The 19,457-nt window shown below is 40.7% G+C and overlaps 2 protein-coding genes across 2 annotated transcripts in view; both read left to right on the top strand.

Annotated features, from left to right (window-relative positions):
• Nucleotides 1–564: 564 nt before the first annotated feature.
• pcyt2 (phosphate cytidylyltransferase 2, ethanolamine) lies at nucleotides 565–9,462 on the top strand. The gene is made up of 12 exons (XM_018664697.2): nucleotides 565–839; nucleotides 3,686–3,774; nucleotides 4,265–4,426; nucleotides 4,588–4,739; nucleotides 4,828–4,869; nucleotides 5,014–5,152; nucleotides 5,253–5,335; nucleotides 5,656–5,733; nucleotides 6,204–6,269; nucleotides 6,941–7,006; nucleotides 7,921–8,009; nucleotides 8,132–9,462. Exons 1-12 carry the CDS (start codon nucleotides 715–717, stop codon nucleotides 8,247–8,249), a joined length of 1,209 nt encoding a protein of 402 aa, XP_018520213.1. The 5' UTR covers nucleotides 565–714; the 3' UTR covers nucleotides 8,250–9,462.
• Nucleotides 9,463–11,993: 2,531 nt separating this feature from the next.
• Nucleotides 11,994–19,457, top strand: part of gnav1 (guanine nucleotide binding protein (G protein) alpha v1) — a 26,776-nt gene continuing 19,312 nt past the window's right edge. The window contains exons 1-2 of the mRNA XM_018664704.2: nucleotides 11,994–12,579; nucleotides 12,882–12,973. Coding sequence (XP_018520220.1) covers nucleotides 12,450–12,579; nucleotides 12,882–12,973 — 222 coding nt within the window. The 5' untranslated portion in view covers nucleotides 11,994–12,449. The remainder of the gene's footprint in view (nucleotides 12,580–12,881; nucleotides 12,974–19,457) is intronic.

The following is a 19,457-nucleotide window of genomic DNA, read 5'->3' as shown; positions in this document are numbered from 1 at the left end:
TTATTTATATAGCACCAATTGACAACAGAGGTTATTTCGGGGCAGTTTTCAGATAGAGCAGGCAGGTCTAGACAGTGCTCTTTATAATATTATTTACAGAGACCCATCAATTCCCAGCAAGAATTGCTGTGCACAAAGCTGTGTGCCTCCTGTCAGAGTTATATTGTTACATTTTAATAGACTATTATTACTGCAGCATTTTAATGTCTAGCTAGTTGAGACTGAGTTCATTTGACCTATTTTATATACTTCTGAGCAGTGCATCTCCAATAATGCTACATAATTTTTAAAACAATCATATATTTTGTTTGTGGAATCTTTATCTCTAAAATAACTGTTAACCAAAGCTGTCAAACAATTGTAGTGACGTAAAAAGCACATTTTATGTCTCTGAAATGCAATGGAGTAGAGTCAAGTAGGAGTACCTCTTGGACCCAGGACCTGAAGTAGTTGATTGAGCTCCACTCTTCTGCTAGGTGATCACATGACATTGCTGATTACACAATGAGCAAGTCAGTGAGAGGATTCGTTCGATGTGACGTAGTGCTGGAGGCGTTGGCCGGCTCAGTGTCAAGCTGTTCGTCTGGGACCGGACGTCCTCTCTAATAACATCCGCGAAAAGCCCGTAGCCGTCCAAATTACATTCTTTTAAACTTACTCTACCTCTCGATTTTATCTGTACTACCACTAAGCTATTTGCCTGAACCCGTCGAAATGATCAAAAACGGCCACCACGCTGCCGACAACCAGGAGGATGAAGCCGGTTGCTGTAAGCCGGGCGGCTCAGTATGCAGCCCCGAGAAAAGGAAACGCGTCGTTCGGTTGTGGTGTGACGGCTGGTGAGTCTCCGTACCTGCCACTGACTGTCGGTGCTGGTTTATTAATCTATTTACCACAGTTTGTTGTCCTGTGTAAGCGGTCACATGTACGTTAGAAATGCTAGGAGCCATTGGTGGGTTAGCATGCTAATGTTAGCTAGCTAGTTAAATTAGCAGTGTTGTAACATAGCAACAGGAGTTTAGCCTTTTCATTATTCATATCTACCTTATCTTCCGTGTTGGTTACAACTATCGCTACTTTGTTTCAAAATAACACAATTTATTTCACAATTTTTCTCATACAAAAACCACTTCAAGCAGTTCAACCCAAGTTTGTTAAGGTAGCACGATTATTAACGTTACTGTGTGTTTATTAATGTTACTTATTTGACTGATAAGGCCCAGTTCCTGAATATTTTATTCAGAAATTGCGTAGTGTTCTCCTAGTACACTGTTCGCTGTCATCTTGGTATTTATGATCAGTTTTATGGCACAGAAACATGAGGTAAGACCAATGTCCTTTCTGTCCACAGAGTCACAACACTGCTAAGGTTGTCAACTATAATTAAAAATACGTTTGTGTGTATTAAGCTACACCCAGACGGAAACAGAAACTATGATTATTTATAGGACAAGAAGGGCCTGAGAAGTGAAAACCTTTGAAGCGCTCTTTCCTACACAGATGTTATAGAGATGTCCATACCACCTCTGCTGTATGTACACCTTACCCCCCTTATCCCTTACTCTGCCCTCTCATTTGAAATCCTGCCATTGATTCCTCTATGTCTGGCAGTGTTGTTTTACGTAAACTCCTGCGGTGACTGACTGGTTCATCTGGAGGTTATGCAGGGATATATATTTACTCTCTTTGTCACTCTTGCATAAACATCTGAGAGTTTGTTGTAGTCAACCCATGCCTTTCTGCCCCTATGTCAACCCATGAGGGCAGAAAGGCATATCTCTTTGTTGTTATTTTAAACTCTGCTGTCACACCGCTGCACCATAAGGGAAACACCATGATCCTCACATGATTTAGCTGCAGCTGCAGAGACAACTGACTCCTAATGTGCAATGCACAAATTCTTTCCTGGACTCACTCGCTGCACAACGAAGTGGCCGAGTTACTGATAGCTAGTTTGACATGGCCTGTCTCATGTGTTGGTTATAAATAACTAACATAGTGAACATGTTGTTCAGGGTGATTTTAAAGCAGCATGTTGGTGTAGTGGGCTGTAGGTTCTCTTTTTAGGGGGAGAAAGAGGAGCATATTGAAAAAAGGGAAGGGATGAAATGTAAGAGTATTCTTTTTGCAGCAGTGAAGTGTCAGTGTCAAATACACAAATAAATACACAGCAAGCTTTATCAGTCACCGGGTTCAGGACACATGGTCAGGACATCTGCAAAGAATTTACTTAAAGATGTTAATTGAGCCAGAACTACCTGTGTCTAATGATTGTTTGATTGCTCTATTAACTAATTCTTCAAATAAACATTATTTATGCATTTGTGGACTTACACTGTAAGTGAAAACTGTAAAATACATTTTATAAGATTTTGTAGCTGCATCTAGTTGAATATGAGATGTAATTTAGTTCATTGACTGTAATTTAGTTCAGCTGTAAATTGCAAGCAAATAATGACACTTGTAAAATTCAGCACTACCTTACAGTATTTATTTTTTCTCTCTGCTGAGCTAAAACTGTCAAACTTGTAGCTCAGTAGTGTGAAATTATCATTGGGTAAACACTGATCTGCATAAACATCACTCTCAAGAAGAATGTTACAACTGAGAGCATATTTTTTAACTGATCCTGGCCAGGTGAGGTGAGGGAGTTGGAGGATTACTGGTAAGGGAATTCACACTAGCAGCTTGTGCTAATGTCATTACAGAGTAGAGGTCAGCCACTGGAAGTACAGTGACAGACGGTGTCTTTTATTAAAGCAGTTGGATCTGTTGGAATTAACCTGCAGGTGCAAAATGCCAGAGTGGACCTGTGAATAAAAAAGTGACTGAATTGAATTTCTGGAGCAAATGGGAAAAGTGTGTGTTTTTCTTTTAGCAATCAGAATGAGGTTTCATTTAATATTTTGTCATTTGAGATCTCTTAAAATAGCACAAACGTGTAATATGAGCCCACTCCCATCAATAAATTATTTAAAACCATTTCTAGCCACCACCAGCTCTTGTGAATCTGCTCAGAGTTTGTGGTTGGACCAGACAGTCCTGAGGTATGAGTGTTTAGTAATTGTAGGAATGCGAAACTGCAGGGTGCTGAACAAAAGCATATTTTTCATAAAAATGAGAAACATACTGATATAGAGGGACTCAGATTAAGAAAATATCAGTGGAGATGTGAGTTTCTTTTTCTTTTGGTTATGATCAGTTAAGAGCTTGAATATGTTGCAATAAGCAGGGAGAACTCACATTTACTTCCTTTTTAAAAAGCCAAACCAACACAAAACATTGACTGTAGAAGTTACTGAATGGCAGAAAGCAAATACGCATTGACACACTGTATACGCAGTGTCTCAGAGCTTTACCTTTCTCCCACTGACCTTTATCATTTTTACCCACCACGTTAAAACAGCTGTCAGTCTGTGTTTTGCTCACTGATGTTGAACAATAAAGCAAACAGATCTGGCCAGTCAAAACTATCCTGCAAAGGTGTCTGAAAGACATTTAAAAGACATTAAGGACTTCACCTTAAAGCCCCAGAACTATAATAGTGCTAATTGTGAACTCCACTTCTCTTGTTGTTGTGTGTGTTTATCTGTTTGTTTTTCTCTGTTTTGACCTGTCTACTGTTCTGACTGAGTATCTATTGTTTTCCATGCTGATGATGATGTTTCTTTTTCTGTCTCTGCAGTTATGACATGGTGCACTATGGTCACTCCAACCAGCTACGGCAGGCCAAAGCCATGGGAGATTACCTCATAGCTGGAGTGCATACAGATGGTAAAACTGCCACACACGCACACATCATCAAGGCCAGTTATTGTTTATTTCTAATTAAAACCAAACACGTTGTGGTACAAGGCCACAGAGACATTACTCTCTAGACAAAAACTTAGCTAAGATGGATTAGATTCATGAAAATTTTTTCCATTGTTACCTGTAAGATAGTCAAACAGCACAGGTGATGACTCATCAAATGTAAATGCTTCACATATCTAAGATTACCTTTTATAATACAGTGTAGGACATGAACACGAGCCACAAATGTTTGCAGTCTTAAGGATCCTTTTATTTTTGCTTGAAATAAAAGGATTACTACTCACTATTTTATGCCAGATGACCTGTGTATTTGTCAGATAACAGTGTAAAAAGTTATATAAAGAAATGACAGACCTGTTGAAAGTGATGACCATCACCTACATTATTCATTACAACATAAGGTTGTGATGCACCAGTAATAAGCAGTTTATTCCCCTACCCCTTCTCAAAGCTGAAATTGCCAAGCACAAGGGTCCTCCAGTCTTCACTCAGGAAGAACGCTACAAGATGGTGCGGGCGATCAAATGGGTGGATGAGATAGTAGAAGGGGCACCTTACGTCACCACCCTGGAGACTCTGGACAAGTACAACTGTGACTTCTGTGTGCATGGAGGTGAGTCAGCTGAAATCTGCTCTTTGAATCCCACTTCATGTCTTAATACACTGAGTGTCGTGTATCATTACTGTACAAGAGTCTTCCTTAGAGATGTGTTCAAGCTTCTGGATGTGATGAGGGCATGGTGTTGATGATAGATTGATGTCATTGTTTACCAGATGACATCACGCTGACTGTCGATGGCAAGGACACATATGCAGAGGTGAAGCGTGCAGGTCGTTACCGGGAATGTAAACGCACACAGGGTGTCTCCACCACTGACCTGGTGGGACGTATGCTTCTCATGACCAAAGCCCATCACAGCAACATGGTGAGTTTCTGTGTCTGTATTTAGTGTATGAACAATAGTTGTTTGTTTTTTGTTGATCTAATTTCTTCCTCTCTAATAATTTCTGCAGGATAACCCAGATTACCAGCAGCATACAGACAACTTTGGAAAGGTACATGCGATTGGCTTTTTATGTCACTATAACCTTGTCATGTAAAAGCATTATAATATTTATTTCACATAGCCTTTGCCGTATTGTCCCAATGATAGGAGTGGGTTCATGTGACTCAGTACTGTATATGCTGTTGTGTTTCAGGGTCCCAAAGGCCACAGTCCATGGACAGGAGTGTCTCAGTTCCTCCAGACATCCCAGAAGATCATCCAGTTCGCCTCAGGAAAGGAGCCGCAGCCCGGAGACACCATCATCTATGTGGCTGGAGCATTCGACCTCTTCCGTATCCTTATCATGTAGAGAAAAGCAGAAATTAGTCACAAACAAGAAACATCTCTGCCATGCACATTATAGTTGTTGCCTTGACCACAAATACCTTTCAGACATTGGCCATGTTGACTTCCTAGAGATGGTCTACAAGCAGGCAGAGAGGCCCTATGTCATCGTAGGTCTGCACTTTGACCAGGTACACCTGATTACACACACGCACTCACTAACACATCTCAACAAACACACTCTTAAGAGGGTGTGAAATTCACTCCTCCCTGCTGTGTTAGCGGTTTTCAAGAAAAACATTTGGAACAAGTTAACACAAGAGCAGCCCAGACTTTATGGTTAGACAGGGAAGAAGGCCCTCACAACTGTTTGTAATTTTGGAGGATTAGGAATGTAAACACATGCCACTATTAGATGTACCGTGTTCTGTCCTTTCTCTCTAAGTTTGTTGGCTTCATATCAAAAAGGTACAAATGTAAAAGTAGTCACTGAGCTCTTCACTCTCTTCAGGAAGTGAATCGGTACAAGGGCAAGAACTATCCAATCATGAACATCCACGAGAGAACACTGAGTGTCTTGGCCTGTCGGGTGAGTTCACACACACAAACTGAAAAAATGCTCAGCACAGCAGGACGTATCTCTGCCCCACACACTCACAGCGCTGCAGGCTGAACTTGGCTCTGTGCCCCTCATTCCTGCTGGTCAGCTATCAGTCTAGAACAAAGAGTCTCTGTGCCCCCATCTGCGCTTGTTGTTAAAACAACGTATGAGAATTTTACACAAACCAAACACGTTACACAATCCAAAACCACTAAGTTGTTTTACTCTGCTCTCAGTCTTGATGATGAGGGACAGAATTTTCCAGAATTTAACTTGCGAGCAGGAAAAACACCTTCACCTTTGAACTCTCCTGTACTTTTAAGATGCTCATTAGTTAAACATTGACATTTAACAGAAATACACAAACTGATGAGGTGTTAGCATTAAAAGTTTAATCATTAGAAAAATCAACTTCATGTACCTGTTTCTTCTCTCACTATCATACTGTCTGTCTATAGTATGTGTCAGAGGTGGTGATTGGTGCACCCTACGCAGTGGGCAAAGACCTGCTGGATCACTTTAAGGTGAGTCGCCTTTGCATGTCTGTTAGTGTGGTTTTTATTTGATGTGTTTATAGCTATAGCTATAGTTAACCAGGACAGTCTGTTGAGGAGAGGAGAGGAACACACACATTAAACCTAATTTCTCTACACAGAACAAGAACTACACAGTGGAGCAGTTGCATTAAATACTGCCATCTCCAGCTGTGGGTAGAGTGGTGTTTTAAGGAGAGAATTTTATTTAGGGCAGCATCACTGCAGATTTCAAAATAACCTGGAATTTACACATATATTTTGAGTAAACAGAATTAAAAGTCAGTTTCGATATTACAGCATGTCTTGAAAGTGTGAAGCAGAACAACAGATCAACAGATCGGTTTGTATGGATTGCAAAAAGGGTCCAGTACTGAACACTGTGGTGCCCCCTTGTGGAGAGTTGAAATATTAGACAAAAGGCTGCCAATTTAACTCACATTAAGCTCTGTCATATAGACTGTGGGTAGTTAACTGCAAGCAATAATACCAGTTAATATGTGAAGTAATCAGGATCTGCCAGCACAGATCCTCCTCAGTTACTCCACTGTGAATATACATGTAGACAGACTGGCATGTACTTACAGAAAGAATGTCCATTTGTGTCCCTCTGTATCCGCTGATGGTTGGTTCAACAAGGTGTGTTTGTGTAATCTGTGCAGGTGGATCTGGTGTGTCATGGCAAGACGGAGGTGTTCCCAGACAAGGATGGGTCAGACCCCTACGCTGTGAGTACAGGGTCCTATTGCCTCTGATCAAAGTGCAGCAACATGTGCTTATAACTGAGATTCTTTCAAGATCAAAATATTCTGTTGGCTCAATGTCTGACTCAAACTCAGGTAGTTCTTGGTCACACAGCAAGCATACAAAAATCACATAATCAGACTCCTAATGTTCCTTCAAAAGAAGGCTGTCAGCAACATGGTGTAAACAAATATTGGTTAATTTTGTGATACAGTGATTAATTTTTCAAAACACTGGTCAGTTTTAGGCCACAAATACACAAGCTGCTCTGTCAGTGCAGCGTTGCCTTTCATAACTTTTCAGTGGCTTGGTGATCAGCTGCATCCTCAGAACAACCTGATGTTTTTGTCCACTGCTCTGAGCACTAAACTAAACTAAACCACTCATGTCACTCTGTGAAGCCTCCATCTGATCTATTATCATCTTTTACTGAGATACCTTGTCATATATTATCTCTTGCTTATAGTTGTATCTTTGCACACAAACATAGAAATCCATAAGCTGAAGAGAAATACCAGAATGCTTTATAATGTGAGGTTAAATTGATTTGACCCAGAAGAAGTGCATTCAAACATGCTACAGTACAAATTTTTTTGTTGTTTGTTTATAAGGAAATCAGATAATGCTAAGTGTTGGCATAGGTGATGAAGTATAGTTAAAATGGTAGGGTTTTCAGTGTGTGACCACCCCTGGACTAGTCTCTGATACATCCTACTTACTGGTTCCAATCTGAAAAACTCTAAAGAATGATGTGAGTTATTGCTTTACAAAAGTATTGGGAATACAGCGTTTAATTGTCCCTGTGTGTTTGAGACAGGACCTCCTCATTCACTGGGGATGACAGGGGAAATGTGGAACTGTTTAGTTTGAAATAACCAATTGTGTGTTCTGTCCTCAGGAACCAAAGAAGAGGGGCATATTCAGGACCATCGATAGTGGGAACAATCTCACCACTGATGACATCGTCCAGAGGATCATTGAAAACAGGTTAGGGACTTTTAATTTAACTCACACTTCCTTATCCTCTTCATCTACATTTTAATTCTCTCAGTATAGCTCAATCTTTATGGTTTTATGGTGTTTATTTACATCTCATTTCATGATGGCAGGCTGCAGTTTGAAGCCAGGAACCAGAAGAAGGAGGCCAAGGAGATGGCGGTGATTGAGGCGATGAAGAAGAGAGAGCAGCAGGAGCAGAGTGAACCTGCAGCCCAGACTGCTCACTAGTGAAACCTCAGATTTACTCCTGGTACGCTCAGCTTTAAGATTGTGGACTCAGCTGACCCTGACAGATGGTCCATGTTGTCCTAAACTAGGCCTGCTATGGGTGAAAAGACCCCCAGGGGGGGCAGTCGGTCTCTAGTGGTCCGCTGGGTGCAAAATCCTGCTTTTAACATTTGGCAGTATGTCCTTCATGCTGCTGGGCTAGCTTCTCTCAGTTCTCTTCTGTACGGACTCTACTCTAGCCTAAATGGGATTAGATTAGACCTGCCTTGACAAGAACACAAACAATCCAAACACCTAATCCATGCTATGATTTTTAACCTGCAATATCCCTTTACACTTCTCATCCTCCACAGAGAACTTTTTATGTTTTTCTTCTGTCATATTGTATGTTTGTATCCATGAGTTCACACACTACGTGACCCTGTATAGGTGTTAAAATGGTATGTTAAGCTTGTAATTATCCATAACTTATTGACAAGATCTTAACAGCATCGTCAGTTAAGATTTCAAACCAAATTAGTCTTTAATGATCAGTCATACAAGTGTCATCAGTGAGGTTGAATGTTTTTAATACACTTAGAAATGTAGATTTATTTAATTTTTATGTTTTTGTCCATCCTAAAAAAAAACCCTAATTTTTACCTTAAATAATCTGTAAGTAGTCTTCTAATTCTAACTGTGGATTTTAACTACCTGAATTTGCACCGAGCATGTGTGTGTGTGTGAGAGAGAGAGCTGAGTGAGTGTTTATGCTGTAAATGACAGTAGTGCCTCATTCCTAAAGCTATAACTAATGTTAGGGCTGTGAATTGTATCAGAAAGTCTGAACCACTGCGGTGTCTCCACAACTTTGTGCAGAGTTGTTGGGTCCCACTTTCTTCAGTCTTTGTTCAAGAAATGTGTTTGTGAAAACCAGAATGTCCTCCTCTCCTTTTTCACGAGACAATCCAAGATTTGGGACCCGGTCACTGTTAGTCTGTTGCAGTTTACTGTTGCTTCTTCTGTGACTGTATGAGGTGCATTACTTTGACGTGAGTTGCTGATGGTGCAAGACTGTGTTTTTAAAGTGTGTCTGTGAGTTGGAAGGTGGGATGGTAGCAGCCTGAGAGATAAATATGTTTCTAAGTATCAGAGTGGAAATTTTCACAACCTTTCAGTCAGTATATTGCAAATGTAAATTTCCCTTTATTAAATAAATCAGTAATACTGCAAAGTGTTGTCTGTTGTGTGTTTTACAGCAGTAATATCGTGTGCAGCCTGATGACAGAGATCTTTGTTGGATCAGCACAAAGTCATGGTTCAGTGAGTCAGTGAAATGAGGCCACAGCCTCTCAGAAACTGCTAAATCCGACTGCTCCTGTCCCATTCACGCTGATCTCAGATTTGAACAAAAACTGCAAACCACCACCTCATTACAAACACAAAGAGCCTTTAATCCACCGAACCCGAGTGCACAGAGGAGCTTCTGCAGGAAGGATCCTGTCACTTATCTGGGGGACATAACAGACCACAGTCTTTCATGTTAGGCGACCCTTTACAACTGGTTATCAGTGGATGACATAGTGAAGATAAACATTTGTTTTACACAGGGGCCCAGAGGAGACCCATTTACTAAAGACTGCAGGAGGTGGAAATATTGTAAATGGTCTTTTTTTTTTTCCCTTGGGTCAACAATTGTAGGTTTGAACATTCAAATGTCAGACTAATGAGACATGACAGCAGATTGTGGTACTGTAGTGCAGAGGTTGCAACCTCCCTTCACTGGGTCTCAGATAAAGGGGTTACCAGTGGATAAGACAGCTGTTATATAATTGTTTTATTATTTTTTTAACTTTTGTCTAATTGTGAAATGCTTTTACCTCTTTAGGCTTCTACAAATCCTTCACATGAAACAACAGACTGAATCCAAGACCTACTCTTTAAGAGAATACTTAATAAAAAAAGAATACAGCAATTGGTAGAAAAAAAAAAAAAAAAAAAAAAAGAGTGTATACAGAGACCGGTTATACAGAATTTAAAGGCCTGAGATAAGAAAAGGTGATTACAATTTTGATTCAGAAAATAGCTGTATGAATGTTAAAGACTAAAAATGAGGATATATTTATAATGTGACATGGAATTATATTTCAAATTTATGTTTATTACTATTCAAATCAAGTGTATGGTTCAGTTCATTTTGATGAAGGAGATGGCAATTATGGAACTGTGGGCGAGCAGAGTAAAATGTTGAGTTTAAAAATAATATTAAAAAAAAGGAAAAATGGACACAAGAAACTACCAATAACCAACAACGCCACCTGGGATATAGTAAGAACTCAACTAGTTCACTGTGGACTACAAGGACACAGGTTTGTGACTGAATATGCAGAGACAGTAGTAAAAAAAAAAAATCTAACTTATTTTATTGTAACAAACTCCACAACCCAATTTATGTACAAATGAATAAATCCCAACCCACCTATATACAAAGCTATTAAATAAAAATACTCAAAACAAATGAAGCTAAGACAGAAACTAGAATCAACTCTAGTGAACTCAATCAAAACCAAAGGTAACAACACAGCAAACAGAACAAAACAAAGCAAGACAGCAGAGTAGCAGCAGGTGAGCCTAAAAAAAAGATAAAATTAGTAGGACCAGACTTTAAATTTAACAAAGGAAAAGGAACTGAGAATCTTACTCACCACCTCAGGTAGATGCCATCACCATCAAGGCACCAGCAAGAGACTAACTCAGGCCAGGTGAGGGCCTTTCATACCCCACCTGCTAAGGGGAGGGCCTAAGGGAGGAGTGGTTTTCTCTGGGGTGTATTCAAGAAATGTACTTCACTACGTAATTGATAGTACAAATTATTATGAATAATTCACAATTCATGTCCAGCACAAGTATTTTTAATTATTAGCTTTTCTCAGGACTGTGGCTGTTTGGGTTTGCTTGACTGACATCTGTCTTATTGTCCTGTTAGTTTACATCACCCTTATTATCAGTGATGAAAGAACTGTTCAGATCTTTTCATTTTATGTAAAACTACTCCATACAAATAAAAGTAAAATCCTACCTAAGTAAAAATACAGAGGTATTGTCAGAAAAACATGCTTTAAGCATCAAAGTTCTGATGCACAAATTTGAATTCATGTTATGGACTTTTAACAATATTTTTTTTTTTTTTTTTTTTTTTTTTTGTGAAATATTGACTCCCTCTCGCTGTTCACAGCTCATAGATATTTGAAATGTGATGCAGGGCTCCAAACACACAACTGTTTTTTTATAAAAGATGTCCCAAGCTAAAGGCTGATTGAATGTTTAAAAACGGAATATTTTATAAACTCATCATGTTACCTTTTATAGAAAATAATTCTAGATAAATATATAAATATATGTAGTGTGGTAAAAGTACAATATTTCTCTCTAAAATCTAGTGGAGTAAAAGTATAAACAGAAGTAAAGTACAAGTGACTGAAAACTGTACTTCAGTACTTGCTCTACTCTAACCTGAGCAGGTGTGATCAGTTACAGCACCTGAAACCACCTGTGTGGGTATGCAGGTGCTTTACTCTTATCAGATGATATGTTTTGTACAAGTACAGTAATTGAGCAAATGTACTCACTTACTTTCCAGTGCCACTCCAACACTGAAGTGATGTATTTAGTTTTCTCAGCACGTGCAGGTAAATAACTGCACGCTCAGCAGTTTTGTCCCCCGGCACGTCACTTCCCAGGGAAGTCCAAAACTTTTCCATCTGGGCACCAGGCTGCAGCAGTGGGAGGAGGCAGCTTTAGGATTATCTGGGGTCTTTGCCAGGGCGGTAGAACAGAGTTTTGAACCGCTGTGGCGCACAGTGACATAACAGTTTGGTGTTTTCACCGCTGTGGACAAGCCGCTAAAAAGTTACCACGGATTAAATATCTGCTACTGACAGGAAGAGGAATACACTTGGAGCGATGCGTAAAATCAGTTTTATCCTCCGCCACTCCGATTTTGCGAGTTTGCAGGATGTTTCTGAGATGGCCTGAACTTTTTTTTCGTTGTGTGGAGACGTAACCGTCCTACGCTGTAAGATTCACAGGGAACAGACTGAGTCGGAGCAGGAGAGCTGGGAGCATGCACCGTGTAGAAACAAACTCGGGGTGATCCCAGTCTGGACTCCCTGCCTTTGTTTTCCTCTCTGGCCGGGGTCGGGGAGGAGATGAGTGCTCGGGATGGGACTGTGCCTCGGTACCGAAGTTACAGAGGAGGAGAAGAAGGCGAGGATACACAGTGCCAAAATAGACAGAGACCTGTACGAGTACGCCAAGCGGGAGATGAACGTGGTTAAAATACTCTTACTAGGTGAGACTGAGAATGCTGTTATGAATTCACCTGAAACTCACCTGACTAGAGTTTTACCTGAGTCTGTGGTGAAAGTGGTGAAAGCCTCCAACCACCTGAGTCTACAACTGCATATTTTCCAGTGGATGACATGATAACGATCCTCATTTTGCTTGTGAACTCTTGTAAAGCCATGAGGGGCAATTTATGTTTGAGAGACAGATTCACCTCCAGGAAAGTCCCACCACAGACTTTAATATGTTTTTTTATCTCTGGTGCATGTTTTAAAAAAGACAATAATTACTGTTTACAACCTCCTGCAGGTGCAGCAGAGAGTGGTAAAAGCACTTTGGTCAAACAGATGAAGATCATCCACAGTAATGGATTCACCAAACAAGAGCTAACCAGCTTCAAGGTTGGAAAGACACACACACCACACACACACACACACACACACTCAATTAGTCTACACCCTGCTTAACCCTGCCTGTGTTTTTTCTTTTTAAGCAGATAACAGTCTATTTGCATACAGTAGGTTTGGTGCTGTTTGGAGTAGATCATGGTTGGATGACAGTCACATGTTTGTCTTATCTTATCAAAGAAGTGATAAAAAACAAACTACTGCTTCAAATATGACACTTGCTCATGTTAAGGTTATTGTCATAGGTTAGTTTCAGGCAAGAACCTGATTGCAATAGAAGAAGTCAAGAGGTCAGTTGATGCTGCAGGCACAGTGATGCATTATAAAATGAGAGTTATGTATGATCAGAGATGGGGGACCAGTGATGGAGATAAACAGGAGATGAGATGGAGAGCGAGGCAATTCTTAGTTCCTGTTGGGGGACGGGGATTTCTCATGATACCCAGGGTCAGATCCAAGTTGGTATGCAGTGGTTTGGCTCCCATCTGCTCTTCTTTCTCTCTCTCTCTCTCTCTGTGTGTGTATGTGTGTGTGTGTGTGTGTGTCTGTTGTGAGTGACTGAAAGCCAAATTCCTCTGTTGTACTAGGGGATGGGATGGGGTGGGGAAAATGGGAATGGTTCAACACACACACATACACACACACACACCAGTTTCACCCCCATCAGCTTGTTTTTACTGAAGGCTTATCTTCCTCCACATCCCCCTTCTTTAACCTTCTTTAAGCATATTTTTACTCTCCTCTTCCCCCTGTACTATTCTATATCTTTTCCTCTTTTTCTCTCCCCACCTCTTTCTTTGTGTTTTGCATAAACATAATGACTATGTGATGACAGAAAGGGTCCTACTCTGCCTTCATCATGCTTCAGATACCCGCTCTGTCTCCCTACAATAACAGCCCTGTCAGACGGGGCATACTTCATAAATGAAGATGGTTGAGTTTGAACCCACCATAACACATTTCACACTCTGTTTAGTTTGTGAAGGAGACTTTAAAACTGAAAACAGGCTCCAAAGTGAAGCTTCCATAGTTCATACTGAACCAAAAGTGACTTTAACATGATTAAAAATAAACCATATTTGCATGGAGAGTACGTGTTTATGTGTGTGACCATCCTATGTGCAACAGATAGTATCTGTGCCCTGGAAAAATGCAAAATACCATCAAACCTTGCCCTTTGGCAGTTGCTCATTGGCGAGGATTATGCACTAACACACTGATCCAACATATAAAGGTCCCAGTTGTTTGTACAGGCAGCTGGGATGTTTGAATGCATTCCTAGATATTAAAGACGCCTCAGCTCCCTCTCTGGACTCCTCTCTGCTTCTGCTGCCTCTCATGTCTCGTAACAGTCACCTTGTCTGCAGTTCACTCCTGTCAACAGCATCATGCTTTCTTTTATTGGACTGTGCATGGTGAGAGAAAGATAACCTCTCAGAAGGTCAATTTGTGCTTTATCAGAACTGACTGGGTATTGAACTTCAATACTTTTTGGAATCGAGAACTGTCAAGTACAGAAAGTTTGCATGGCATGTCTGGTCTGATTCATAATCACGTTAACATTTTCTTTGATCAGATACTTCCTGATTTAGATAATATTTTGATAGTTTTAGACTGTATTTTACTTTGGCAAACTTCTTGTGTTCAGACAATGTTTGAGTACTTATCCAGATAATAAACAACCTGATCTTGCCTTTGCATTTACACCTGGGATTTTAAATGTGTTCTTGTTGTTCTCATTGAGATGGATCTCCAGCTGTAGTTGTCTTTGTAAATTTATACATTTATTTTGAAATGGTACAGTTTTGTTTGGCAGTGCCACCAAAATGCCAATAAACATCTTATTTCCTGATGGTTCCAGGGACTTAAACCTTCCATTTCTACCACTTCTTTCTTTACATTTCCATCAATTTAGCTAAAATCTGATGCAAGCAGTGTTCGTAGAGGGGGGTATTTGTGGTCAGAAGTCAGGTCAGAGCAGGAAGGATGACGTTGCGTTGGCATGGATGACAGCTCGTTGTAGAGATTGTGTTTACATCTCCCTAAGATACAAACACAATGCCAGCCAGATTATCTCCAGAAGTGATCAGGCAGATCCAATCACTGTGTGCTTTCCCTTGTCTGGATAAGATGTCACGATAAATATCGCATTTTAATACCAGGTGTAAATGGGGTTTACAGCCATGATAGTGGTTCTGTATGGAGTGCTTAATTCTAATGCCAGCATGCCAACAAACATCCGCACAATGACACTGCTAACATGCTGATGTTTAGGTATAATGTTTACTGTGTTCACCATTTTATGCTGCATTCACACAATGTCGAAAGAATGGGAAGAACAGGAAGGATACCTCTTATTCCGACTTTGAAGTGATCAGGTGTTTTTTCAAGGTGCCTAGCCCTATTCAGTACTCAGATACAGTACCAGATACCATTCTGCCAGCATGGAGATGTCATTTTGGTCTGAAATTCTGGTCGGACTCAGAATTACAAGGTGGAGACTGACATGAGCAGCTTTTTCCACTTGGCTGGTGGTAATTGTGGCGTAAACAGTGACTTAGCATGAGTCCAGCTTGTTAGCATGCTAACATTTTGGCCTGATGATGGTGCTAGATTAATTCTGGGGACTGTACTTACTGTAATTCATCCTCTGGGAAACTTGAATGTCTGAGCCAAATTTCATGGCAATTCATTCAGTGGTTGTTGAGATTTCAGTCTGGGCCAAAGTGGTAAACTGACCAGCCTTTCCAACCTTAAGTAAGGCTAAAAATTTGAAATGATATTCAGCCTTAGGTTTAAATTATTACACATTTTCATTGTTCTAAAGGTGCATTAAAAGCAACACTTTGGTATAGATATATAGAGAAAATTATATGAAAGCTAAAAAAGAAGAATCAAAACTAAATATTGTAATGCAGCTTTTGGGAACAGAACCTGGTCTTTCCAGCTTTATACACAATAGTTTTTATTTAGACCACTACATGTGTAGTATTTATACAGTTCTGTAGTCAGTAAAGCGCATGCACACATACAACAACACGTTTAATTCCAGTTGTCAGATCCTTTTTGTTGCTCGTGCTGTCAGTTAGGTTTGCCTTTGTTCTCAGTTGACGCCCTTATTTTCAAGAGGAAAAATGACACTAACCCACAAACCCGCCCTTCCCTTCCCTTCCCTGACCATCCCAACCTCCCACAAGCAAACACAGACACACCCTCCTCTGCACACACACACACACACACACTTACGCACATCAGACCTGTGTGCACGTCTTTTCACACATATGTTAGTGTTTATTTCCAATGTCCTACCTATGTTGAGTGTCTGTGTGTCTACCAGTGCCTAGTAAAGATCTCAACTTAAACTGGACAGGTTATCCCTGCTCCACGCTATCCCTTCTCTCAAATGTCCCCTGAGGGTACAGCAAGAAAACCCCATGTCTTTATTTCTCTGTCTGGCTCTTTGTGGCCCTGCCAGCCAGTTTTATGTTGCATTAGGACCATGACAGGACCTGCTTGGGAGGAGTAAGGGGAGGCAAAGGTAGGAAGGGGGCTCCTCTTTGTCTCATCCCTCCTTTATTTGCAGCCTGAGGCCATGGTGTTGTTTTTACTGTGGATAGGCTGATGGGCTGAGATTTTTGCCTTTATGCTCTTCCAATACGCACAACTCTCTGTCAACAAAAGTGATGCTTTGTGTGTCTGTGTGTGCATGTGTGCACATTGGCATGGCAATGGTTAACATTTATGAAGTGAAGTCATATTTTTCAGCCTTGAATCTCTCTGTTGATTCAGGTGTTAGTAAGTATGTGTCTCAAGGATAAATTTCTTTAAAACATTCTCACCAAACAGCTGTGAGACTTTAGTTTGGGAATCCAGCAGAGCTTAACGCCTACAACCACCCTCATGCATACTTAGTGACAGTCTGTGGTTAATGATTAAATATCAGGCCAACACCAGTTCAACCACATTCTTTATTGTTGTGTTTTTGTAGCAAATGCTCCGACACAAGACAACTGCTAATGACTGTTTTCTGTGTTCAGGAAGCCAATCCAAACAGCAAGCTGGACAGCAAGCAATAGAACAATAGTTCAGTGTATCTGGATGGATTTAGAGATTATATTGTTGTAAAAGAGACTTGTGATATCTCCGCTGACGCACAGTTCCCACAATACTGTGGTGGTGATGGTGGAGGGAGCATTAGCAGTCAGCAGGAAACAAAGGTTAGAAAGGTGTAGGAGATTTCTGTCTGTTGGACTTCCTTGTAAACTGATGACTACCACTACATGCCTACACATACACACACACACACACACACACACACACACAAACAAACACACACAAGCCTGGGGCTGCAGGTGTGTCATTGTATGGTAATCTGAATCCACCATCAGCTATACGTCACCTCTCTGGATAAGTATGGAGTAAAAAGACACCATGTTTTCACCTTGTGTGTGTGGTAGTGGTAGTAGTTGGTGGAAAGTGCATTTAGATGTACCAGCTTATACAGGCTGTTTGGTCAGCTGCTTCAAAAATGTTAAAGTTTCCTGCACAAACTTTTTTTTTGGTCACTCAGAGAAATAGCTACAAAGACCTGGTCAACACATAAAAGTATCTTATGTTGTGCAACCTTGACCTCCACCCTCCCTCTCTGTCTCCTACCTTGAGTCAGAGAGGGGAGGAACTGGGAAACAATTGATAGGGAGGACAAAGGTGGAGGGAGGGAAGGAAGGAAGAAAAATAAATAGCTGAAGACAGAGATGAGGGTACAAACACTGGATCAGTGACGTCCTCTATGACCTGTAGAAAGCTATAGAGGAGAAACGAGAGAGCCATAAAATGGTTGATAGCACTTGTATAAAAAAGTGCAATCTAACAATAGACCTCCAATAGATAACACTGCAGTTGTGATGCTCATGAAGTTCTAACTTTGTTTAACTTTAACTTTAACTTTGTTGGCAAAAAGTTGTTGATTTTTTGAGCTATGGAAGTTCAGCTTGTACATGAGGTTTTTTTTGGCACTGTTGGCCTTGCTTTGAGTTGATAGTGCAGAGAGAGAGACAGGAAATCTGGGGAGAGAGAGAGAGAGAGAGAGAGAGAGAGTTGCAGTTATGTGCAGCCTTCATAAGCCTTTCTAAAGTAGGCTCAAAGGCCCTTCTATACTGCAGACAGCCTCAAAATTGTGCACTCTAAAAGACTGATTATTCAGCAGACTTATTTACAGCAGACTAGTTAAGTTACAACCACTCAACTACTAACCAAAACACACTGTGGCCTTTAAGGCTTGACAAATGTGTTTTGTTTGAATATCTAAACCTGCAGTGTTTAAAACCCTTACATCAGTCAGCAATCCTCCTCTTGCCTGCCCTCTGTGACACAGTGTTTCTCAGCAGAACATGATGAAATATCTCTAGGGTTGCGTACCACATTGCCTTCATGCTTGTGCGTGTGTATGTGTGTTCTCACACAAACAAAACAGGCACCCAACCAAAAACAACACTATATAGTGCCACAAAAACTCCACAGGACCCTTTTTAAGCTGAGGAGTCCGCCCTCTAGTGGTCAAAAAATCACTTACATTTGAATAACAATTACAAAACTTTACGTAAGGAACTGTCATGTGCCCTCACACTGGCAAAACAACAAACTGGGTACAGCTCAGTCCATGAGAACAAGTACTCTTTTAGAAGTTAGATGTTATTAGCACAGCATGTTTGAGAGCCAATGGAGTGAAAGAAACTAACTTGACCTTTTAATGAAAGTATGAAGGGGTGAAAGTTTTTCTTCTTCAGGTGGTTTACTCCTGCTATCTCCCTCTCTGTCATAAATACTGCCTGCAGTCTAAGTGTTTCCAGTGAGCCCAGGATTTGTTGTCCTGGGCCACATATTCACTACTGAAACCTCAAGACTACCATCACACCCTTATCACCAACTCTGATTTTCAGTGATGCTCATCATCATAAAACATAGAAACTGTACCATAAAGATCCAGTATTTATTGTTCTTAAGACAATAGGAATGTGTTGTTATTATTATATAATAAATTTAGAGCGACGTGGAATTACATATCTGAGGTGATGATAGTGATGGTGAGGCAGGGGGAGACAAACACACAAAGCAGCTTATTTCTGACACAAATCAATGCAGCACTGTCAGCAAACGTTCTCCTGAAAGCGACTAATTTGTCCCTAATGCCATGGTGTCAGCTGCCCTGAGCCCAGCTCTGCTTGTAAGATGAAGCCCTGTCACCTCACACACTTATCTCACCTCACACATTTCACTGGGAGAGCAACACATCTCAATCTGGACACTGAAACACAGAAAGAGAAAGAGAGAGGGAAGAGCGACCAGACTGTGATAGAATCGTGATGGAATGTGAAGCTTATCTTTAGCTGGCAGCAGAGTGACGGAGAGTACACACATGTCCCAACTCTCTGTAGGAGTCACCCTGTTCCATCACTTAAGTCTCCAGGTTTCCAAACAC

The sequence above is a fragment of the Lates calcarifer genome, linkage group LG5 (genome assembly GCF_001640805.2).
Source record: "Lates calcarifer isolate ASB-BC8 linkage group LG5, TLL_Latcal_v3, whole genome shotgun sequence".
Lineage (NCBI taxonomy): Eukaryota > Metazoa > Chordata > Actinopteri > Centropomidae > Lates > Lates calcarifer.
This window is presented reverse-complemented; position numbering and strand designations above follow the sequence as displayed.

Coding starts and splice junctions, on each gene's coding strand:
- pcyt2 (XM_018664697.2), top strand. CDS start 715: ATGATCAAAAACGGCCACCACGCTGCCGACAACCAGGAGGATGAAGCC. Junction 4,870..5,013: donor ATACAGACAACTTTGGAAAG/GTACATGCGATT, acceptor GTTGTGTTTCAG/GGTCCCAAAGGCCACAGTCC. Junction 6,270..6,940: donor ACCTGCTGGATCACTTTAAG/GTGAGTCGCCTT, acceptor TAATCTGTGCAG/GTGGATCTGGTGTGTCATGG.